The sequence below is a fragment of the Chlamydotis macqueenii genome, chromosome 4 (assembly GCF_036417535.1).
Source record: "Chlamydotis macqueenii isolate bChlMac1 chromosome 4, bChlMac1.mat, whole genome shotgun sequence".
NCBI lineage: Eukaryota > Metazoa > Chordata > Aves > Otidiformes > Otididae > Chlamydotis > Chlamydotis macqueenii.
The window spans coordinates 19458196-19483845 of NC_141559.1; the positions used below are offsets into that span (position 1 = coordinate 19458196).

Genomic DNA, 25650 nt, shown 5'->3' on the forward strand with positions numbered 1-25650 from the left:
GGGTAATGCAGGAAGCTATTTATTAAGACAGATGACCCTTGGGGGTATTGGAGGTGAGTGTCCAGAGTGCCAGATACAACCCGAGTAGACAGAGACCCTTATACTGGACTATGTCAGCCCACACTGAAGGGCAACAGTCACCCAACCTCTACCTATAACAAGGATCTGGAAAGTCTTCCACCTCCGCTCTTTTAGAATAAACTTGTCAAGGTGGGCACCTCCTTCCTGTTCCCACAGCTGCTCTGTCACCACCCCCCTCCCAGAGAAACTAAAAGATGCTACCAACTGGGAGTCATCATAACTTACTTAGCCCATTGTTTTGGGACTCAGAAATATCACCTGCCAGGTTGACAAAAGTCCATCCTATTTATGGATGAACCACCCTTCACTAGGCTCCTGGGTTTTCTAAAAATCAAACAGCACTACAAATCTAAATGCACAAACACATTTTAAAAAAAAACAAAACAAAACAAACAAAAGCCTAAAAAATAAAAATCAAGGCATTAAGAGTTGTGGATTAAGCCAAAATCTTTGACTCGAGAAGACATCAACATCTTCCAGATTTTGAGAAAAAAAGACTAGGATGAACATAGACTGAAAACTTATTAATAGTATTATTCCTTGACTGAAATGAAAAAGGAGCTAAGGTAATTCACATTAAAGCTGGAATTACAACCTGAACGAGATCACCTCAAACTAAAACATAAGCTCTAGACAAGAACAGCTATTGATGAAACTCTGCCTTGGCTGCCCATTACCAGAAGAGCTCCCTGTGAAAACCTCTCCATTAGATCCTGCAATAAGACTTGCCTATCTGGCAGAGTGTAAGAATGGGTGAGGAGTGCACAACTGCAGACTCAAACATCAGAAGGGCCACTTTGATACTTCATTGCTGTGCACAAGCATTTCTATTTAGTTCTGCTTCTCACATGACACCTTTACCTAGTCATCGTATCTCGCTATATATCTGCACAGTATTTTCCAGCCACTCGTTTCAAAAAGTGTTTAATATTTTGTAGGGCAGAATCTCTACCTGTCAGAGCTTGTTGTCACGCCCCCAGTTAAAAAAAACTCACGAGGGATACTTTTGTAAAATTACCGATTCATGCTGACCTAGAAAACAAAACAAAGAGCACGCTTCACTTACCTTATTGGGTATGAGCTATGTGATCATCACTTACCATACCATTGCAACACGCTCCCTTGGGAACACTGGTCTTTACCCCATCTCTCAGCACAAATAACTCTGTGCCCTCCTTCATCAAAGCAGGAGAAGGGTCAGTATTTCCTTCACTTAAGATTTCCGAATTGGGTTTTATAAATAGAGAAGAAGGAAAAAAGCTGGTTTTCATTTAACATTTTCAGGGGCTGAGACTGACAATTCAACAAATTCAACTTATTTCAAGTTACTACTTAAGAAAAAAAAAAAAAACAAAAAACAGGTCTCTGCAACATTTAAACCAAGTGGCTCATTCCAGCCTTTATTAGAATAATTACAACTAAAATAAAGATGGCACTTACATTTTCACAGCAGGACAAGCATCATAGGAAGTAATGGGCTACAAACCTATAGCAATACAGTGGAAAAAAAAAAATTAAATAAACTAAAACCAAAGCTTTCTGCAGACTTTACAGCTTCTTCTACATGGAAACCACAGCTTTCAGGACAGCAGAGTGCAATGCAGAGGCAGCAACAGCATCATTCTATGCTCAGAGAACAGGGGGACTGTCACACCAAACATGGTATCACCTAATTGTGTCCTAAGCCAGAGTGAAAGCAGAAGGTGGGGAAATGAAGGTGGGTTAATTCATTTGGTTCACAGTTCTACTCAGTTCCCTTCTTCCAGCACAGCAGGCAGTTGATTGCCTCCACTCAGACAATGGCTGCAGAGTCACTGAGCCATCTGGGCCTCCATCGCCTGTGCTGTCCATTCTGGGGCTGTCTGACTTATCTTCTCCAGCAAGTTGTTAACCTGGAAACACAGTGACTGAATCTGCTTGTCCCAAGTTGGCAGAGCTTCACGAGCTAAAAAAACAAATAAACAAACAAAAAAACCCAGAGTAAGTCTTAGCGATTCCCTTGCCTGTTCAACTGCAACCTTTTCTTCTGCCATTGCTCTCACCTACCTCACAGAGGAAGCCTTCCTTGCAGCTACATCAAGCTCATTTCTGTATTCAAAAGCTACAGTGATTTTGGCTGTCTGTTATAAGTCTAACTCCTGCACTGCAAAGTAGAACTGAACAGAGAACTTCCTGGTGAACCTGTTCCTACAAGGAGACTGATGGAATAAATTCACACTTTCCTGTGGGTAAGAGAATGCATAGTAACAAGGGTGAGTGAAGTGTGGTCCTTGGTCCTCTATTAAGGCAAACTCTGCCACCTCCTGGCCGCAGCAAGCTCACTTCAGACAGAAGGTATTAAAAAACCTAATTTCCCTACCTTGAAGGCAGCAACTCAAAAAGCTCACTCTGAATTGTGCTAAAAAAACTAAATAACTGTGGTTGAACTTACTCTCAAAATGAACAATTCCATCAATCTGATCAATGAATCCATTCATGCGACCCTCAGTTATCATCTGAGAAGCTATCTTTTCTGCCTGAAATAATGAAGAGAGAAAGATGTTAGAAAACTCTTCCATTCTGAAAGAAGTTAAAAATGATTAAGATTTAATAGTCCTTATGGGTTTCCCCCATTGGGAGTTTCCCACATTGGGGGTGGGGGGAAGGGGGAACAATGACCTACAGACATCACTAATTACAACATGGTATCAGTGGCATCTACCTCCACATATTGTTCATTCCACATCGTGTACCTTTCCTTCTCCTAAGATGTGCTAGATATTAAACCTTCCTCATACTATGAAATATTTAATTATTTCCTAATATTGAACGAACTTTCCAGTATTTACCACAGCTGTCATGTCTCTGATGCTCCTTGTTTTTACAGAATATGTAGAAAACTGATACCTTAGCTGCAGGGATCTCTAGTAATGCTCCAAGCTCTTCAAAAGTAATGTTGTTGTAAAGTTTGCTCGCAGATAGTAAGTTGTGTTCAATAACAGCTCTGTCCAGGATACTGGAACCTTAGGGGTTAGATGAGAAAAAAATCCATTAATATAAGACTGAAATACTTGGTTTATATTGTAGAGCACATGAAAAATGTTGGTTTTTTTTTCCCCAGGGGTGACATGTGCAGAAGGTTCAGATGCATCTGCCTTGGATCAGTGTTACGCTATGCAGAAGCAAGTAAACAAAAAGAAATGGATGGCATAATGTTGATTTTAAGACAGGTAGCTTAAACCCTTTTATTTAATTTCTAGAATAATCAAGTGGAGCCCTTGGTTTTGCTACAAGACTCAACATCTGAACTGAGGGAGTTTGATCTCCTGTGACCACTTTCTAGCTTGCCAAATGGAAAGATGATTGCTTTTTTTTTTGTACTGATTACACCTCTTAAGGGTACAAGTAACCTCTCTCTTAATGTGCTTGTACCGCGATAAACCCTCATCTAATTTCTCTCTTCTTGATTTAACAATTTAATTCATTTGCCCCTTAACCTCCAGTTAGAGATAAGCACATTATTAAATACCAACTAACTTGCATTCTTTGCATACAAACAAACAGGGCAGGTTATGAATAAACAACAAACTGACCCTAGGAAAGGACTGCAGCTTATTGTTAGTAAGTACCTTTAACCAGTTTTCATCTCTGTGATTACACAGGTGTTTATTTGCCCTTAATCAACGAGTATTGTTCACTAAGAAGGTTTTCCTGATTAAGAGGTATTTCATGTTTACATATTTTTCCACTTAAATATTCTTCTAATTTAGAAAACTGAGAACACTGTGTTTAGGATTCCAGTGAAGTCATTACTTCACATTATTTCTCACTGTTCAGAGGTTCCAGGAAGAACAGAGCTAATAAGATGTCACTGAGATGGATCAGAAAACAACTTGGAGACAGTGTGAGGTTCAAGTCATCCTCTCACTATCTGTCATCTTCCAGTCAAGTCAGGAAGCAGTTTAGATAAATTTATCATCTGCACAGATCATTTATGGCCTACATGCATGCCATGTGTTTCTAGGCATCGTATTTATAACAGTGCCTTAGAACTGGAGAAGCTTGAAAGGACAGAGACTCAAAATATGAGACAAGGTTAGAAATACTGGAAGATTGTTAGTGAAAAGGACTGTATATGGACAGAGAAACAAGATTTTTACAAGTTATCTTCTAGAAGAGTATTTAAAAACCTTAATAGCCAACCAGAAAGATGAACTGTGGCTAAGAATCTTTACTATTAAACTATACTCATGAGGATAACATGGTGGGAAATAATTTTAAAACAATCATATAAGCAATACTAAATTATTTTCCATCACACTTCTTGACTGCATTGGGTAAATCAAACTCCTATGGATAAACACCTAGCATTATGAGGCTTTAGAAAAATATGTACCATCAGCTGTAGTTGCTTTCTGGTGAGGCATTAGCATAGCTGCAAACTCTTGCAGTTGATTTCCACGGATAATTCTGTCAAGATACATTTTCTCCAAGATCCCATAGGCTGCAAGCTGCTGGCATCTCTCATCTTTGAAAAGTGTAGCAAGCATGCGAGAACGCTGTTGTCCTAGGACAGTCAAGAAGAATCCTCATAAATGGTCACCAGAGCATGGAGTATTTGGAGGTAATCCACATAAAATTATCCTTTTTTTGTCAATACATGCAATTAATCAACACAGCTCTAACAAAAAAGGTTGTGTTCTGTTCCAAAACACTGTCTACCACTTTTGCATCTTATCCAGGATATCATCTTATCACCAGCAAAGACACAGAAGTAATCCAATTCTGAGTTAACAGTATGCCAATAGATAATTTTGACACCGTGTCAAAATCACTGTGTCACCAAATCTTAGTGACAAGATCCCTCCCCACAAGTAATGCAGAAGCTGACATGCTTCAAGGGATATGAAATACCTATGCTGGCTCTTTTATACAAAAATGTAACATTGTGTATTTCAAAAACAATGTATTTTACCTGCTGATGCCAAAATAGTACAATGCAAAGCATGCTTCAATGCCTCCAGTCGCTCAGTTTCATGGACTATGCTCTTATACGAGAGCTCATTATATCTTTGGGCAGCTTCAATGAACTTTCTTCTGTAATCAAGAACTCGAGCATAGCAAACCTAGGAAGAAAGCACATCTCAGAAATAGAAAACTAACTGGGTGACTGCATAATATAGGTCTCTATAAATTACTACATTATCAAGTGACAGCTCCCATAAATATTGCTCTCCTGCATCCTAGGGAAATCTGTGTCTTCAAACGATTAGCTTGACTTGTAAAGCCCTTGTTGAAGTATCATGGAAAGCAATCAAAAGGGCATTTCCCAGCATGATTCACATGTTAAACATTGCAAACATCTAAATGCCAGGAACCAAGTAAATGAAACATTGTACAGCTGATACTGTACTTATTTAAAGCTTCCCCTTCAGTACTGACATTGACAGTAGCACTTGGGTAGCAATTTACGTATTTCAAATGTTTGCTTTTCCCTTCTAGTGCTGTAACGGCATCTGATACTTCTTCTCTCCCTTCCTTTGTGCTTTTCTAATGCTCATAAATATTTACACTTCCAACTGAGTGCATGCTTGCAACTCATGGCACATCTGCTTTCTACTGTAGAATTTCAAACACCACCACACTTGATTGGTACTGTCACACTATAGTTATCACTGCTCATCCCAGTTACTAAAATGGTTTGAGAAATTAGTGTATGAACTGTTTACACAGTAAATCCAGAAATAAGCAGAAAGGCCAGCAGTTACTTTACTACTTGAGACTTAAAGCTACTTTTATGGGTGAGACTTACTATTTAATTACTGTTAGTAGAGGTGCTTCTGTTATCCCTAATATTGAATGTGATTTTTTTTCCCCTCCTAGACAAAGGCAGAGGCAATATTTTCTACAGTATTTCAGATGTTTTGAACCCTAAGTTTTAATCAGTAAAGGTGGCATTTAAGGCACCTTTACAGACTTATCTCCAAATAATAAGGAAAAAGCTGTTTAATCATCGCTATCCTGGGCTGCATCAAGAAGAGCGTGGCCAGCAGGTCAAGGGAGGTGATTCTCCCCCTCTACTCTGCCCTGGTGAGACCCCACCTGGAGTACTGTGTCCAGTTCTGGAGCCCCCAACACAAGAAGGACATGGACCAGTTGGAGAAGGTCCAGAGGAGGGCCACAAAGATGATAAAAGGGCTGGAGCACCTCTCTTATGAGGACAGGCTGAGAGAGTTGGGGCTGTTCAGCCTGGAGAAGAGGAGGCTCTGGGGGGACCTGATAGCGGTCTTCCAGTACCTCAAGGGGGCCTACAAGAAAGATGGGGAAAGGCTGTTTAGTAGAGCCTGTTGTGATAGGACGAGGAGTAATGGTTTTAAAATAGAGGGAGGTAGACTTAGGTTGGATATTAGGAAAAAATTTTTTACAATGCAAGTTGTAGAACACTGGAACAGGTTGCCCAGAGAGGTGGTAGATACCCCATCCCTGGAGACATTCAAGGCCAGGCTGGATGAGGCTCTGAGCAACCTGATCTAGTTGGGGATGTCCCTGCTCCTTGCAGGAGGGTTGGACTATATGACCTTTAAAAGTCCCTTCCAACTCTAACCATTCTATGATTCTATAAGATACGGCTCTCAAGCTCCTGAAGCCATTTAGAAGCTCTTCCCTTTGTCTCTTCTCTCATTATGAAAGTTTTAGTGGCATTACATAAAAACATCTCAATGTGGAATCATCTCCCTTTAGAAAAAGAAAGCAATAAAGCAAGTTAGACAACCTTATAATGGATTTGCAGCTGTTCGTTAGTTGATTCATTCTGAAGCAGGGAAGCTCGATTAATGTAAGCTTCTGCTTGAACTGGGTCATCATCCTCCAGATATAGCCTGGCAATTTTCAGGTAGGTCTCCAGTTTATAATCTACATTGTATTGTCTGTAAAGAAACAGAAAAGCAAGTTCTCAAAGCTGCTCTACAACTACCCTTGCTCTTAGCTGTTCTAAACATATATTATGATTCTTAAGCACTTGGCAATGCTTGCTTTACCCTGCTTTCTTCTTCCCTAATACCAAAATTAGTGCTCTGTTCAGGGTAAGGAAATTTGAGATGAATGCCAATATAGAACTGGCACCTGCAAACACTGGTAGAAATAACGCTGTCCACCAAGACACAAATGTACGCTCTAATAATCTGGTTTCAGTGGATCTGAAATTTGCCATAAGTTGAGAGCCACCTGAGTTAAGAAGCAAATTTGCAGTGGAACAAATAGATGCTAAATAGGCAAAGCCTACGGCAATTCTTTCTACATGCATACAGAGAAAGAGGTTAGAAAAGACAGCCAGAAAAAAAAGTAACAGCAAGGGTTTTAGACTTAAAAAAAAACCCCTCAACTGTATTTCTTAATATGCAATTTCAAACTGTCTTCATTTTGAACTGTAAAGGTGAGCACATGGAAGAACTGCCGTCTTTCAAGAATCAAGAATCTTCCAATAACTTTAGAAGCATTTTTGATAAATAGTATCAAAAAGACTGGTTATCAACAAGACTAATAAATACTGCAAAACTTCTAGTGCAGTATTTTGACCCACTAAGCTGATACTGTAATATACAGTAATCGAGCTACACATCTGGCAGTAATTCCGGCCTGAACTACTGAAACTCTGAGAAAATATGCAACCCCAAAATTCTCACTCGCTGGTCTAGTTAAGTACAAAGGGAGCAAGTATATTTAACAACACAGAACTGTGTCTAGCACAGTACTTACTTTTGCCCTGTTTCCAAAGGGATCCCCACCAATACTTGTGCTGCGTTTCTCCAGTCTTCTTCTTTCTCATAGATTGATGCAAGATGTTGTCTTATTGATGCGACCTAAACAACGATAAAAATCAACAGCAAACACTATAAAAGTCAAATGGTTTTGTATTAACTTTCACAGTATTTGTTCTTGTTTATGATTCCCCTCAATCGATACCCCAGCTTCACAGACACAATAACCTGCACCCACACAACTCTTCGCACATAAGGAGTCCTGCATGGGACTCCTGGATCAGGCTTCAACATCAAGCTTTTTAAATTTAAGCGCTGATTTGAAACATTTCCACTTAAGCCTGTGAAAAGATAAATCTTGTGAGTGATAAGCAATAATTTATAAAGCTTTTAAAAAGACAAAACGAGGCTTTCAAGAACTGAAGCACCAAGATTCAGAAGCCATTTCTTGCAGTTATGCCTCACATCATGCCTGTGAGATATGAATGAGGTGAATTATGATTAAATACTAATGCAGAAAGTTCTACTTTGTAGAGCAGCTGTCAGCAGGTAAAATACCAGTGCTTACAATCTCAATTTTGTAAGCACAAGCGTGGTTAAAAAAAAAAAATCTGATGTCTTGGGTTGAATTCATGCATAATCATTATAACATACAGGCAAGCATGTTCACTTAAGACTTAAGAGTAAAAGCTGCTTAAAAAGACAAAAGATGAAGAGAAGCAACTACAAATCATTTCAGAAACTGCCTTGCTTTTCTTTTCAAGCACTAGATTCTAAAGGCTTTTATTTTTATATAAACATCTTCTGAAAGAACTGTCAGATGATGGTGAATACTCATACAACAAAACCAAGATCTGAATTGAAAAAGAACTGCAGCACATTCAGTAGTTAACTAGAATTGGGATTTCAAGAAAACATTTTTTCCTGGAAAAGTGATTATGGCTAAAATACATGAAGAAATTTATTTTGAAACAAAAGCTATTTGTCAAGATGCTTCTCTCTTTACATCACCTGCCTGTTCCATTGGTTGGGAAGAATGCAATACAATGAGTACCAGTCTGTCCCTCGACAGTACCTCCAGTAGCTCAAGTATTGTTTCACTGTAGGAAGCCATTTTCTGGTACTGGAGGAACTACATGTCCAGCATCCTGATGAAGAGTCAAGGTCTGTACTCTTTGCATGGTCCTAAATACTCTCTGCATTTACCTCAGGTTTTGCATATACAGAATGCAAAACTGGACTCTGAATAGGAATATCTGCTTTGAACAACTTTTTTAAAGACTATAAATATATACATTTTATATTATATAATACATATTTTGTATATTATATAAAATATATTATAATATTTATATATAATATAAACATATATCAATCTATTTATAGACATATTTAATATAATATAAATAAAGACTACAAATATAAATAGTCAGCAGATAAGGGAAAAAAAACCCAAAGCCAAGCCCGCAAACCAAAACCCCTCGTCACTGATCTCTCACCTGCTCTTCAAATGAAATAACTCTAGGCTGTATCTTTTCCAATGTGAAGTGGTAAATTTCTTTGGCTGTGCTGTCAGGAAGACTTGGAAGATGGGTACAGAAATCTGTCAGTAGCTGACGTGAGATCACTAGACTCACATTCTCGTTCACCACTGGTTCAGAGACACATGGAAGAAAAAACACAAGGTGGATGCAAATGCTTGTCAGTGCCTTCACTGTAAGTGATCATTTTCTTTTATATTAAATTTGAATATTTCAAGTTTTTAAAACCTGTATCCAAGTAAAGGGTTTTTTTCCCCTTTGTTTTTAAAAGGTGAACTTTTTCCCCCCAGTTTGTTTACACTAGAGGTCACCAGAGTTCTAAGCCCCAAGAGATAATAACGAATTTCTCACTTTGATTTACAGTTCAGAGAAACATTTCATTCTGAATCACTGTTCTCAGTTGCTGAAACATCTTGGACAAATTAAATCTTTGGGCTAAATTTCACTAAGTTTATTCTCAACTTAAAAAAAATTACAACAGGTATAATTTATAGAGGTATTCAATAAGCCAAATATTTAATACAACACAAAAAAAAATGCTAACCATTGCTTCTTGACAGTTTTTCAAACTAACTTGAGATGGAGGAAGCAGGGGGTTGTTAGTTTAAATGCTGCTTGGCATTCAGTATCCATTCTAGCATTCAACAGAGACTACTTTATGTTTTCACCTTCCGATACTCACACTGACAGGTTAAACAGTTATAATAACTTACAAACCTTACAAGTCCATTCTCCCTTAACTTCTGAATATGGTGACTATGTTTCCTCTTCTTGTTGTGTTTGAGTTACAACAGGACCAAAATAGTATATATTTATGTAGCCTCACATCGAGCTAACAAATATGCAATCCCACAAACCTCTGGCCTTCACTCAGGGTGCAACCAATCATACTAGATTGCACTTACTTGCTTCTACAAAAGCTTTCAAAGCTTCAAGTTGTTCTACACCTGACAGCTGAATGGCTTTTTCCAATATTTGACGATATCTGTCCAAAGATTAAAAAAAAAAAAGAAAATTAAAAAAAATCACTCATAGGGCACATTTTTCACTAACTAGTTCTGTTTCTCTGCTTACTTTCTATGTCAGAGTCCTGCTTATATTTTCTACACATTTGAGATGGCAATTTTCCAAAGTGTTTGCATTCAAATGTCAGGAACATTCATCTGGAATCGGTATCTGGCTCCTTTTAAATCCCAAGACTAGATCTCAGATAACATAGCTTATCATGTTGCTATCTGTGAATATATGTGCAATTATGAAACTATACGTATTGTTTAAAAATTGTAAAAAAAAAAACAAAAACAAAACAAAAAAAATCACATCACTAGGATAGCACACAGAAAAAGTAATGAAAACTGTATCACTCATGTATTAAGATTAATAAAGTTAGTCAAATATTCAAGACGTCCTATTCAATGAGAAACACTCTTGGGAGTGGGACATAAATAGCATGTTATAGCCCCTTGGCACGAGCACAGAGCCCTTTTAAGTGTTTATTCCTGCAAAAATAATAACTCCGGTTCTCATGCTTCATAAAGCTAACTGAACTTTGTGTGGGCATTAACCTCAGTGTGTGCAATACCGATGAAGTACTACATTCATGTTGAGGCCGTATTTTGAGGGGAACATCTCTAAGTTTTCACATGAAACTGCTAAAAGTGAAGCGATTCCTTCAGAAAATAAGCAACTGGACTGAGACTAGAAGAATTTCAGTTGACTGATCGACATCTGAACCCTCGAGGGAGAGAAAAACCTGTATGACACATTGCACTGTGAGTAGCTCAGACTCCAAGGTTTGCCATTCAAAATACGCACCCAACGAAAAGAGTAATAATCATAATGGAGTTATTGACATATCTACAGCAGTCGAGGAGGATAAATTCCCCGACCGATCCACTTCGCCCAGCCGACGGGCAGGCAGCCGAACGCCGAGGGGCGGCGGCCAGACACGAGGGAGCCAGGGCAGAGGGCTAAGGCCCCGCGTGGGAGCCCGCGCTAGGGCACCACAGGCACAGAGCCAGCCATCCTTTACAAAAATCTTTCTTTCTTTTATTTAAAGAAGCGCGGCCGTTGGGCAAGAGCCGCCTCACCCGCCCAAGGCTCGGCAGCCCCCCACCCCCCTGTAACGGCCGGAACCCCAACGGCCGCTCACCCGCCCCGCCTCGCGCCGCCACAGGGAGGCCGGCGCCGCCACTCACTTGCCCGCCAAGTCCTTGTGAGAGCCGCTGGAGTTCATCAGCTGCGCCAGGTCCTGCCTCACCGCGGCCGCCATCTTCGCCGAGCCGCCGTCGCCCCCCCCGCCCGCCGCAGACCTCCTCCTACCATAGAGCCACACCGCCGGTAGGCTAGAGGGGCCGCCGCGCGGCGGGATCACGTGGGAAGGAACGCCCGCGCGGGCAGAGCCCGGCCGCGGGGAGAAAGTTCGGACAGGCCTCACGCACACCTCCCCCTAAGGCCGCAGGGCAGCACGTATAGATACGTATAACAGTCGCGCGTCGGTATGTGCACGTGTCAGCCCGTTCGACGCAGCGCAAAACTAGCCCCTCCTCGCGTGGCGAACGCGGCCCCGGAAGAAGGCGGCCTAGCACGGGGGGGGGGCGGGCCCGGAAGTGCGGGGCGGGGCGGTGCGCGCGCGCGCGGGGGGCGCTGCGCCGGCGGTTGCCAGGGCGGCGCGGCGCAGTATTATGGGATGCGGCGGGGGAATGGCGCGGGGCGCGTGATTTTGAACAAACACGGCGGCTTCGTCGCGGGTGCTGCCGCCGCCGCGGCCGCCGGGCGCTGTAGCGGAGCGGAGGGAGGCCGGCGGCGGCGCGAGGCGCGGAGGGCGTGCGGCAACGGCGGCGGCGAGAGGGATCGGTAACGGCGACGGCGGCGGAGGAGGAGGAAGAAGAAGAAGAGGAAGAAGAGGAGGAGTGCCCGCCCGGTGAGTGCGATAGCACCGGCGAGAGGTCGAAGAAGGGGGTGCAGGCACGGCCCCACTGGCGGAGAGGGAGCGGCGGAGCCCGGGAGGAAGCGACAGAGCGCTGACAGCCGCCTCCCGCCGGGGAGGCACAGGCCCAGCCCCGTTGGGTGCGCTCCCCGCGGCGGGGCGGGCTCCCGGGCAGCTCCGCCGACCTCCCTGGGCTTGCAGGGACAGCCCTCCCGGTCGCTCCTCCGCCGCGGGGAGATGTCCGCTCGGCGGGTCTCTTCACCGCTGTTCGCTGAGATCAGCTGCGCCCAAAGCTGCAGCGGACCGGGGGGTTAAAGCAGACTCGGGGAGCGGCGGGGGGCCGGCGGCGAGGCTGCCTCCTCGGAGCGGGGATCTGTGCGGGACCCGCCGCCACCCTCTTCCCTGCCTGTCCGGAAGCAGTTGGGGTTTGGCGGTGGGGACAGCTCGGGGAGGGGGGGGCGCGGGGCGGGGCGGCGCGGCGGGGGCAGGTGCGGCGGAGGCGGGCCGCGGGGGGCGGCGGTGACGGGATGAAAATGGCGGATCTTTCGAAATACGGTGGCGGCCGCTGACGGAGCCCGGCGGCTCGCGGCCGCCCCCGCGCCGCCCGCCGATGAGGTGAGGCCCCGTGGAGTGCGCGATGCCAACGGTCGCGGGGAGGCGGGCGGCCGTTGCCGGCGTCGCGGGATGCCAACGGTCCTGGCTGCTGGGGCTCCCCTCGCAGGGCCTGGGCCGGCGGGGCCCGGCTCCTCTGGACCACGGGACACCGCGTCGCGGTGTGGGGAGCCCTCGGGGCCGGGCGGTCCCTAGTCCCGGGCTGTGGCGACGGCGGCGGGACGCGGTGGCGGCTGGCTTAGGCCCGGGGACACTCTCCTCGCCAAACTCGCCGGCGTGGGCCCCCGGAGGGGACCAGCCTGCCCCCAAGGAGCTGCCGAGGCCGGGCCGGACTTGGTGTGGGGTGAGAGACGTCCCGCTTTTGTCTTAGGGGATGCTCGCCCAGGCTCAGCTCTGCAGAGCTGGGTGGGGTGCAAACGGCGTAAGGTGTTCTCCACGATTCCTTAACTCACCCAAGTGCGAGGGGATACCTGTGCCTTCAGCGTGCTACTATTCGGCTGTGGACAGCCTCCGAGTTCGAAGTTAATGTAGCTGGGCCGTCTTTTGGGATAGTCCCAGCTTCTCTCTTCATCTCTCTTGCTTGTTAAAAGATATATTGACGGTCAGGATGTGTTATTAATTATTTGTGGCCTTGACTTTGAAGCACATCGTGTACTAATTACGTAACGTTTGGTGTAGAGGTTCGGAGTTCTGGAAAGCACTGCGGCATTAAGAGCATGTGAAATTGTCCACTGGAACATAGCGTGAGCAGGAGGAAAGCTTTCAGACTTAGAATTTCAAGTGAAGAAAGAACAGATGTTTAAATGATCTTTCATTATGTTCATCCTTCTGAACTTGAAGGACGTTGAATATATTCAAGGATGCTTGAAGTATTTTGCAGTTATTGTAGAAAATACTGAATACAGAAAAAGAATTTGGAATATTCTTTGCAATGTTTACATAAAGCTGGCAGTAACAGGCAATGCCTTGTATGTGTGGTTAGCTTAGGTACAATAGCTTTTTGGGTTATTGGCGGCAAGAAGAATAGTGAGTTATCAGTTGAGAATATTTCTTCTATCAGGGGAATCCTTTTGTTAAATAAAATCCCTTGTCTTTTATTCCCCAAGACATCCAGCTTACATATGTATCAGCAAGTGGTAACTGTTGGTTATATGCCATTAATTAATTGTTCAGATTATGTATGAAGAACTATCTGCTGTTGTTTGGTTTTCTTACGTTTCTGTGGTGTCCAAGCTCAGATAGTTTTGTAAATGAATGCTCTGAACGGCTCAGCTAGAATTCTCAAAAAGCTTTATCTGGTTTCAGGTTGAGTATCTTCTAACCACAGGTAAATTTGTAGTGTGGCAATGAGGAGTGCCTTGGAGACATTGGTATCTCATATGTTGGGATATCTTTTATTTTAGGTTTTGAAAAGCAGTTAAAGCCCCTTAGACTCTTTTCTCTTACACTTGTTTGAAAAATATTTCATGGGGGCAGGGAGGGGTAGATTGGGGAGGTGTGTTTTGATTTCTGCTTCAGCAATAAACTGTGCTTCCTTATCTGTCACTTGGTCTACTTGTGCTTCTGTTCCCTTCTTATGCTGCAGATGTAGTGCTTTCTTCATGTGCTGTTACAAGCACATCTTAATGGCCTAACATAATTTGTATACTACAGTAGTGCGATTCATAACAAGTACCTAGGAGATAAAAAACCCCCATGATTTTATTTTCTTTAGCTGCAGGAGCTCCCAATAAGAAGTGGAAAACATGTCTTGAATTCTTGATTCAAGTGTTTGTATTTTGCCAGGCCTTACATTTGAGTAGCTTGGTTTCCTTGATTGCTTAGAAAACTGGTAGGCAACATGTGGCTTTCAGTACAGCCTGTGACTAGGCTTGCTCACCTGACAACATTAGAAAACAAAAGTTTTTCTTGAATGAGAAAGAACGAGATTGCTGGAATAATCCCTTGATCAGTGGTGGGGGCACATAGCTACATGATGCTAGAGATTCAAGTTTCTCATGTTCCACATCCGGATGTAGATTAGTGACTCCTTAACTCTTCCAATTTGTGTGTCATTCCCCTTCACAAGCTATACTTCTGCAATCAACCATATTGCTACCCACAGGAGGGTTATGCCCTTAGTTTTTGGGTTCTGGTCTGGTCTGTCGTATGAGTTCCAGGTATGTCCCCATCTTTGTCATCTGGCTGTTTGGGTTTTGTTTGTTTTTTTTCTTCCTTTGGAGTAATGGCAGTTTCTGCTATGGACTCAAAAAAAAAAAGGTCTATCAGAAGAATGTTTTAGAAACTTCTTTAGATAAATCTGTTGTCCTGTAAAAAGTTTGGGGGAGTCTTTTGGTTTTTTTTAATATATATTTTAAAAGTTCCCAGTGATCTCCGGTCTGCCTACGTAGCTTAATCTGCTCTCCTCCTCAAATATTTCAGTGAAATAGGAGACAAAATCTGCAAACAAGTGAAAGCTTTCTGTTTTCAAATCTAGTTATTTTTAATATTGTAGTGTCTGGGCAGAGCTTTCCTGACAGCTTTTGTAGTTTTGTACTTGCTTTCAACATTGTTAAGTGTTACTCTCATGTATATTTGGGAGAAGATGTGGCTATGCACCGCTATAATTCCATGAGGAATTTGCTAGCGAGGAAGATGGCTCTGCTTTTCCCTGGCAGCTTCTTCGTCTTCTGTACTTTCCCCTTCTCTTATGCTTTGTAAGCACTTAAGCTGCTACACTTAGACCACCGTTAAAGACTGATCTCCATGAAAACTAACTTGGCTTTTGTTCTAGATTGGAGTAACTCTACACAAAATGGCCTGATGTGGTCTAGTGTTCTGCTAGCACTGAAATACTTTGTAGCACTCTTCCCCTTCCCTCTGTGCAGGGAGTATTAAATGCCAAGCTGAGAGGGAAGGGTGGTTCCCGAGTTTCCCCCCACCCAGCTGGATTGTTGGCTGTGGTGCAATTCTTTGTGCTGTTCTGGTGCTCATAGACTTTGAACTGAGCTATCTCAGCACACTGACCCACCAGAATTTGCTCACTACTTTGTGGAGTAGGTTTCTTCCTGGGTTGAGCACCAGCATCACCAGTGTGGAGAAAGGGGGGCTGTGACAGCCCACAGTTTGGTTTGGATGGCACAGGGAATTGGAGTATAAGGAAAGTAATGCTGCTAATCATGTGTACATGGTGGTCAAAGTAGCAAAGGATGCTATTTGAAATAACAATGCAATAATTGCTAGGACGTTTTTCATAGTAAATCCTAAAAAAAAAATTGTAGCAGGCGCTTGTTTTATTAATATATAATTACCAGTTTGTTGACATATACAGTTTTTTTAGCTGTTGATTTTCCTTTTAAAATTATACTGGAAGCTTAAATTACCCAGAACTTGCCAAGGGAAGAAGGATTTCCTCATAACTGGTATGTGGGCAAGTGATTGGTTTGTTTGGGTTTTTTTCCTCCAGCCATTCTTAAAAATAAACCAGCTAGCCACCCCTATTATAAACATGACAGTGGTGACATAAACTTAATCTTTCTTCCCATGGGGGAAAAAAAAAAAAAAACACCCACAGCTTTAAATGTTGGTATATAAATTCTCCAGTATAAAATTCTCCATGTCCATATAACTTGATAGCTGTTACTTTAGACCACATATGAGTTACTGATTTGTGTTCTCCCATTTCTCTGATATGGTGCGTCACATAGGGAGCATTCACTTAACAGAATGTAGAGTAATGGGAACAGAATGGTGTGCATTGGTTGAGTGAATTATGGTTGCCTTGGGAACAATTATTTTGAATTTTGCAACTATAGATGGTTAAATTTATGGTGAAAAACACTTAATATTTTCTTAGTATTCCTTGTAAGCAATGAAAAAAGGCTGGATACTTAATGCTAGTTATGTATTCAGTATTTGATAAGGAGTGAGGTTGGGTTTTTTCCTTGCTATAGTTTGCCATTGGTATTGTATTTGATAAATCTAGAACCATGATCCTCTGGGAAGTGTGCAGACAAACTGCCTCCATATCTTGTCTTCTGTAGTGAATGGGACAGAGAATGGAAATAATTTTGTCTGGGTTCCACATGCATATTTTGTTACTGTGTTAAAATTTTTTGTTTTCATTCTGCTGTTAACATATGCAAACATGGTGAGTTTTCAGTCTTAGATGATTAATTTTTCCACTTACCTTTGTTAATCGTAGCAGATTCATCTTTTTTTTTTTTGTTTATGACATGTATTTTTAAAGGCAATCTCTAGCTCAGGAAGCTTAAACAAAAGACTGTTGAAAAAATGCAGTGCTGAGTGGTTTTATAATTCTTTGCTTTACAACAAAAGAAACCTTTCCATTTTAGACAAAATGTGGAGTGTTGAAGAGAGTAAGAAAATAGGGAATGCATAAGATGAATTATGCTATTTTACCCATCATTGAAATTGTAGCAAGATTGAAGGATGGCAATTAATTAGGAGAATTGCAGTACAGTAAGATTGCCTGTGTGCAGTTATGGTCTTTCATTTGATAGTGTGCCAGCAGTATGGGATGAATCTTGGGTATGCCTATGCTTAAGTGAAGGCTCTTCTAGCAAATGAGAGAAAACATGTCCAGTGTCAAGAGTTTCTTAAGAACTGCATTTCCTATTTCTTTGTGCCATTGCTCTTTGTCAGTTTCAATTGACTGGAATAGTTTGATGTGTGCTTGGCAAAAAGGAATGGGAGAACACAGCAAACAAGGAAATGAATTAGCATGTTCTTTTTTGATTAGTTTATAAAATGACCCAATAACATTACTTGTTTCTCCAAGATATCTTTTCTTTTCCCCTTTGAAACCAACTTAGGCAAACAAGTGACCTTCAGTTTCTGAACTGTAGCTTGTTTCTGCTTTGCACAGGTAGGTGTTGCATGTCACTTGCACTAGCAAGCAGTCAAGAATCTGTGGGAACTGTGAGCCTTGTGTTTTCATGTAGTGTATTCAATCTTTTATTGAAATAACTTTCTTCTGTTTGCTGGGTTAATGTCCAGAACATTAAATGAAGCCTAGGGTTTTTCTGCTTGCAAAGAATCATTGTGGTGCCAGTGCTGCAAACTGGCTACAGCAGAGAGACCAACAAGGCTGTAGTCAATCTAGCACCTACAATGATATTAGAGAAGGTTGTCACTTTTGTTTCCTGTGAAAAAAAAAAAAAACCATAATAATTGTATATGAGCTATGGATTCTCCCAGGAGAGAAGCACAAAATGTAAAAGCAGGAGGTTACTTGTGAATTTTTACTGTTGCTACTTGAATGACTGGGAAAAATAAGAACTCATTCACCTTCCCATTCAACAGAGAGAATTTTGGTGTTATGTCAGCAAAAAGACATAGGTTGAATAAAATGCTTTGACAAGTTGGTTGTCCTGGATTCTTAACAAAAATTCTTAATGACATTGTTACACTTTTCTTCTGCTTCTAATATTTGTTTATGGCTGCAAAATAAGGTTTGTCCTTGGAAGAGAGTTATCTCTTAGTTGTCCAGATAATAAGAACCTAGACTACCCTCAACAATGCAGATGCTATACAATTTTGCACAAACTCTTCCCATAGTCACTTACAAGTTATATTGCTGCTGCTCAGTTGTTTTTGATAGACTGCACAGTTTGACACAGAAGCGCTGGGGTGCATGTCCTGAGCTGGATTCTGGGGGAACTTACTGAGGTGCTGAGACACCCTCTGATTCAGGTGCATCCAGCTCATTGTCGGTATATGGTACTTTAACACAGTGTAGCAATCAGCCAGGGCAGCTGAGTCACAGCAGGAAACCTACCTGCCAAGGCTACGATGTCGCATCGTATATAGCAATACTGTTAATCCGCAATCCCAGAAACTGTAGATTGACAGTTGGCAAAAGCTTCTTTTGTGTATACAAAGTTGTCTTAGATGTAGAAGAGAGGGAAGCTATGAGCTAGGTGACCTTGCAACATAAAAAACCACAACTTTTTCCATGGAGAAACACGATTAAGACTTTGCATATAATTGTTTCTTCCCTTAATAATTCTGAAAATGAGACAAACCTTCTGGATCTGTTTCAGCTGAGACAGTATAATGGTGAGTTGTCCAACTGGTGGCAGAGCATGTTTGCTATGGAAGTCAAATTGGAAGTCAATTGTAAAGACAGAAGGGGATATATTGAGCAGCACGAAGGGTGCATGCAAAGAACTCTTCCTTCCTAGTGGCCTTGGTGTCCTGTCTGGAATAAAGCATCTCCAGGGACAGAGTAAGAGACAGTAAATATCTCTGTGTCACTTTCAGGATATTGAAAACAATGGTTGTAAGAGATAATGTGTGGTTCTAGTCACTGAGGTAGAACACTAGTTCTAGTAGCTTCTCTCTGGCTAGTCCTGTCCATAAGTTTTGTTTTTTTTTTCCCCCAGGTGTTTATCCAAAAGCTTAACTGTTGGTTTTCCTATGTACACCTAATGAAACTTACCAGTTTGTGTTTCAGAAGCTCTTCAACCTTTTGTGTTATGATAAATGAGACTTCAGAGGTCTGAGAAGGCTGCATTTGAAGTGGCCCAGATGGTTCTGGAGCAGAAATTAAGATTTCACTGAAGTTCCCTTTTCTCCCATTGAATCTCTTGACTCAAAATCCTAATGTGGAATTTCGTTCCACAAAAGCCAGTCAGCTGTTGCACAGTTCTGGTTATTTAAGTAAGTTTTCCCCAAAAGGAATATGGAGGTGCTTTACCTAGAGATTAAAGCATGATGGAGGGGGTAATAGTGTTTGTTTGGCATCTGAACCAAGTTATATCTTGCCTGCAGGTGAGTTATTTATCTTCAGCTCAGTCCTTCTGCAAGTGAATGTATTCTGTACTTGTTAAGTATTGTCATGTTTAAGGCTGGTACAGCTGCTGAGATCTGCATCTAGAAGCATGGTGAATCACTGCAATACAACTGTTTGACCTATTTTTGCTTTTCTTTCAGTGTTTCATTGGACTGAAAAAATGAAGAAAGCCAACTTAGGATAAGTTTAAAAAGCAATAGTGGCCGTAACGGCTTTCACTGCTGTCCAAATCTTGAGAGGACTACCCTGAAAGCATTGCAGTTTGCGGTCTTAGATTTTTATCTGCTTTTCATCTGTGTTCTTCTAACTTTGCAAATAATCATGTAATTGCATAAGATGCATAAGGAATTGACTTTTTAGGACAAAATCTTTTCTGTGCCATGTTGGCATATTTTTTGAAATTAAATACCACACTGAAATCAGTGTGGTGTGTGTTTTTGTTTTGATTAGAGTGAACTTCATATGTTGTACCTGCTGACTGGGCAGCGCTGCTGAAATAAGCATGTAAAAGCACCGCATAATCATGGTACTTCCTGATTTGTGAAGTCTCAATAAAATTGGTAGGTTACAATTCTGTTGTGAGGAACCTTTGCTCATAAATACAGCTCTAAAATGCACTCCTGCTGAAATTGCTGGCAGCAAGCCTAATTTTAAAAGGTGCTCAATATGATAACACCTATTAAAAGTCTGTGGGAACTTGATATCAAGCCCATGATGGCAGTTGTCATGCTTGTTGTTTTTAAGAGTGTGCTTGGTGTGATACTGCTGTGTGTCCTGGATTCTTCTATAGCCGCACATTGAAGAGGCGCCAGGAATTTGGAAAGCAAGAGTTTTATTTTGAGCTAAATTTAAAGGACCAAAATCTGCATTTCTTGGGTCTAGTGATAAGTACTCTTCACATTTGTTAAGGTTGGTTTTGTTTTGTTTTTTTTTTTTTTCCAGTCAAGCTAAGTTCGCTACAGATGTATTAATTTTAATTTCAGGTTCTTAATGCTTCAATTTTGGCTTCCTAACCACTGCAGAAAATAAAATAATTTGAAGTTATTTTAGGGGTTATTTCTTTTGGTCTCACCACAGAGTTTGCATAGAACATAAGGTTAGAAATGTTTCATTCATGACAGTGAACACCTTCAGAATGTGTTTAATGATCATAAGAACACCTGTGCAGTTTTGGTTTTCAGCTTTTGTGCTACTCTGTGTTGTGAAAATGACTGAAACTGGCATGCAAACCAAAGGAAGGGTGAAGGGAAGTGTTCTGGGTTTTTTTTGTTGTTGTTTTATTTTTATTTTGCATGAAACTGCTTAAAAGTAGAACATTGTTTCCAGTTACAGAAAGCAAACTGAGCTGCTTTGAAGTGTTCTGCTGTGATGAATGTTATTTTCAGTTCTTTCCTGGAAAGTTGTTGTAACTAAGGTGTGTGCTAAACAGGCAGTGGTTAAGATTTTAACCTTACCATGATAAAGCAACCTTCAACACTCCATTTTAAGATAAAAGGAGGATGTACAGATGTGTATGGAATCTCTTTCTTTGGTCGACGGTATGCCATTTGTTGGTAATGAGAGCATAAATGACTATCCTAATTACTCCTCTATTTCTACCTTCTTAGCCTGGGCATGCCAGTCATTTGAAAATATATAGATATTGATGTTCTTTTACTTCTGTGCAGCATTACTCTGTTGGATCGGCGGGCAGCATTTGCCTAATAGTAACGCCTTTGCACTTCAGTGCACTCTGGAATTTACTTAGCACCAGTGAGGATTAGACCCTTAAAGGGCACTAAGAAGTTCTCGAGAAGCAGATTTATCATCAGTTTGCTAATCCTGGTCCATCTTCAGAACGACATGAAAGTCTAAGTTTTCAGCTTAATGTGAGCCACAAATAGCAAACACTGAAAATCTCAACTGATGTTTGAAATAGATATCTATGCAAATTGGAAATGTAGGCATGGCTTGAAATGCAGACTAATATTGGTAAAATGGTATGTACATGGTATGGTATGTCCATTCTTGATGGCCATTTAAATAGCATGTGAGAGTTAGGTAACAGCTGTGAGCCATGCATGGGAAAGTAATTTGACCTTTAAGTGGGTTAGTTTTCTAGATACTAATGGTTCTGGGCGGCTGCTTTGAGTTTTGTTGGTTTTTTTTATTAGTACTACTCGGTACCTCACAATGGCTAAAATGTTCTTCGTTACTAGTCTTGTTTTGTAATTGATGGTACATATGGGCAATTTAATATTTTCTTCTTGTGGTGTAAAGGGGGTTATCCAGTCCTGAGTTAGACATCTGAGTGTTTTAAAATGCTGGTTTTCTAGCAAGCAGTGCACTCACGTGTACATGTAATGTAATTCAACAATTGCCAATTTGTATGACATGCTATTTTAATTAAAAAAAAAATTAGTTGTGGCTTTTTTCCTCTTTCTCTCTAGCTTCCATTTTGCCTGAAAGGTTCTCTGTGACTCATGGGGATTTTTGGTTATCTACTTTATCTAAGATCTTTGATAGCTTGAGTGTAAAAATTACTTTTGTACTCGGTGTGTGTAATCTAATTTCTGTGGTAGCATACTGTGATTCCTTGTATGTGAGAACTAATTTTGATGTGAAGAAGAAAATAGCTATAGGTCAGAGGATAGCTGAGTCTTAAAGTATATTTGTAACAGCAGTTGTGGTGAAGGAAGAAGATGCAGTCATGTTGCTTGCATTGCTTCTAAAGCTTTGGGTATGATCAACTAAAGATTTTTGTGTTGTAGGCAATATATGTCATATCAATATGTTGGTAAAACATTTCTGTTTTGAAGACAATAGGACACGAATTTTTGAAAACTTAAGTAATTTTTTTTTTTTTTTTTTTTTACAGCATGTCTATAAATAACATCATCTGTTTGTTCCTCTGTGGGCTTTTTGGCTCATTTTGTTTTCACTGTCCTTGACAATATTTTGTAGTGTTATATGTCAATGATAGCAGTGTGGAGAGCTTAGTAACTGTTGCATGGTTGAATAATGGCAAGATTTTTTTAATTTTATTTTATTTTGTTCCCTCCATGCCAAGAACTGTAAGATTAGGAAGGGGAATGGGAGCAGGTGAATGAATTGCTGCAGTGCTACCATTGAACTGTAATTGGATCTCTCTTTTGTGGTAGCTTTCAAATGCTCGAGGCCTGGTAATTTTAAACTGCTTAATCTCTAAGTATTAAGACCAAAAAAACTTTTTTGTCTGTTTTGTTTTTTGTTTGTTTGTTTTGGTGGTGTTTTGTTTTTTTTCAGCTTAGCAGCCTTCTGGAGTTTACACATTGCCATTATTGGAGAGGGCAGATAAGCAGAAACTGAAAAATTTGAAGAGCATTTAAGCACTTAAACTTCGACTGTATATGGCTGACAGCATCTCATGCTTCTCAAATAGATCCTCAAGGATCCATTCTGTATTTCTCCTACTTCCTCCTGCTCTTGCCTTTGTTCTAATGAATGGATTTAGGAATGAAATAAATGATGTTTTTAAATGTTTACTAGTTAAGAAAAATATGCTGATTTTATGAATATAACTTCATACAAACATTGTCGTATTTCTGAGTTTTAAAATCCTCACATCTGAGCCGTAGCCTGCCGACAGTCCTCTGCTCCACTTTTGTTTGAAAGAGAAGTGATGATGTCACATTTTTGTCTTGTCAAAGGAAATGCAAAATGTTACACATTTTGTATTGGCTAACTGGTGATACTGTATTCTTTTGTGTTTTCCCCCCACATTTGTATTTAGAGTCCATTGTACTTACAGTGAACGATTACTTGTTAGGTTGTCTGCTATTTTCTGCCGTTCATCTGACCCTAGTTTCCAGCCTCATTGCCCTTCCACCAGGCTTAGTAACTCCCTTGGGAGATAATACAACTATCAGTGTTCTCCCTTCTGCTTCGCAAATTATTAGGCATATGCCTTGATTCTTTTAAAAGCTAGCAATATCTTCTTAACTTTTTTGATCTTTGGAAAAGACCTGGCCTTTTGTCACACCAAGGGTCTGTGGAGACACTCGTAAATCCCTTAATGCAAGAATTATCATTTTCTGATTTTCAGGAGCTGCAAAACTGTATCCTCAGGAAGATTATTGTCTCAGGAAGACAATACCCCTCAGGAAGAAAATTGTCATAATGAATATATGGTTGTATTTCCATCTTCTAATTAGTGATGTAGTAGTAACTAGTTTCACATATGCTAGACATGTCCATGTGATTTTGTCTCCTGGACAGTCACCAGTGGTGATCTCTTGAGGGCAGGGATTTTTTGTGGTATTTCAGCAATCATCTTCATAGTTCTTTCTAAGAATTTTTGCAGTTCCTGGCTGAGGAAGTTGAAAGTATTTATTCGTCCTTGCTGGCTCTCAATAATACCGTGCTTAATTATGTGCGTCTATCCTAGCTGTAAAGAACTGCTAGCTGCTGTATCTGGCAAAGATACTTAGTTTCAGTTAGCATCTTCTTAGCATGCAGCAGTAGTTTTACTGATCCCAAGAGAACCCCTGCTATTTTAGGGGCTATGTTGTGCTAATGTATTTATGAAGTTTTGATTTTGAGGTGGGTTTTCTGCACTTCAAGATAGGTGCTCATACAAAAGTCGTTAGTGATTTGATGTCTCTATTTTCTGGTAAAAGTGACACTTCAGAATTTCGTTTAAAATGAACATTGCCAACTACTGAAGGCCAGTGTTCTTAAACCTGTTATTTATACCAGAGTCTTCCCATGGCTCAGCACCACCAGGCCTGTGCTGTGTACTGAGAAGAGAAAGGGAAGTGGACTGCTAATGGGCCACAAATGGTAATGAGTCCCTCAATCCACTGCTTTATTGTGATGACCTTGCTAACATGCAGCAGGACATCCTGTAAAGCTGGTTTCAGCAGCCTTATTTCTGAGTAATCTGAATTTTTGAACAGTTTTCCTTGCAGTACATAGCCTTGTTGATGATTTTGTAACATCCTCATGTAAGTGCTGCACCTGAACCGCTCATGTTTGCAGACTGGAAGGTTAGCTATTATCTTAGTGAAATGGGGGCATTTCTGGAGATATAATAAGATGCAGTTAGTGTAAAATACAGGCATTGTTATATCTTGCATTTTGTTTACTTGTTTGCAGATCAGTGTGATTTCTCTATTGATTCTTTTGATATTCCTGTTTAGTGTGGCTGCTTTTCATGTTTTATCAACAAAAGTGTTAATATATTAAATCTCAACACTTTAACAGTGTTAGTTTCTTAAAGATTCTGCACTGGCATACTAGTGACAGAAAAGGGGAAGAAAAAGATCAAAGTTCACAGGTACCTGTCAAGACACGTTCTGTATTTTTGCCAACAATAATTGCATTCTTTATCCTCTTCCTTATAAATCCCCTTTACCCTTCCTGACATTTTAGATAGATATGTATATTTTTTCTTTGTGAATATCAAGTATAGAGACCTGCGCAGTGGGTAAGATGATCAGAAGAGGTTGTCAAACTGAGCTTTTGTCCCCGTTCTCCTCCTAACAGTACTTAGCATTTTTCAGAGTTGTTACTCCAAGACTTTGCTAATGATATGCTTTAGTCTTTAATTTTTGTATGTGTTTGGCTGGTTGTGTGTCCTGAGCTATGCTGAGATGACCTTTTTCTAAGCAAATCTTCATTACATTCATTTCTTCTTAAGATTTTAATTTAGTTTTCTGGCCATTATTTTGTGGGCTAAAATTATATATTAAGTATTTTGATCCTAGAGTTTTTGTGGCATTTCCCGGTCTGATAGTGTGCTTATCCACTTCCTTGGTTTAGATTGTTTGTTTTTTCTTCAGATTTTGAGCTAAATAAGTGTAAACACTTACTGATGCATCTTTTAGGGGGTTTGTAGGTACAGCTCTTAAATTATCAAGTGACTCAAAGCATAATTGCCCCCAACATAAGAAGGACATGGACTAGTTGGAGAGAGTCCAGAGGAGGGCCACAAAG

At 40.9% G+C, this 25650-nt stretch overlaps 2 protein-coding genes across 4 annotated transcripts in view; one reads left to right on the forward strand and one right to left on the reverse strand.

The window, feature by feature from the left end:
- Positions 1-1450: 1450 nt before the first annotated feature.
- On the reverse strand, positions 1451-11927 carry COPS4 (COP9 signalosome subunit 4). Its single transcript, XM_086747289.1, has 10 exons — positions 11557-11927; positions 10264-10343; positions 9317-9468; positions 7816-7919; positions 6833-6986; positions 5036-5186; positions 4457-4627; positions 2968-3083; positions 2513-2597; positions 1451-2026 (listed from the first exon to the last, which is right to left on the reverse strand). Exons 1-10 carry the CDS (start codon positions 11628-11630, stop codon positions 1893-1895), a joined length of 1221 nt encoding a protein of 406 aa, XP_086603415.1. The 5' UTR covers positions 11631-11927; the 3' UTR covers positions 1451-1892.
- An 852-nt stretch (positions 11928-12779) lies between these two features.
- LIN54 (lin-54 DREAM MuvB core complex component) overlaps positions 12780-25650 on the forward strand; it is a 42004-nt gene continuing 29133 nt past the window's right edge. The window contains exon 1 of one of the 3 annotated variants that reach the window (XM_086746324.1): positions 12780-12902. The gene's annotated coding sequence lies outside the window, so the exon portion shown is untranslated. Of the gene's footprint in view, positions 12903-20456; positions 20605-25650 lie in introns of those variants that run through there. The other 2 variants (XM_086746322.1, XM_086746325.1) reach the window with 2 other exon arrangements.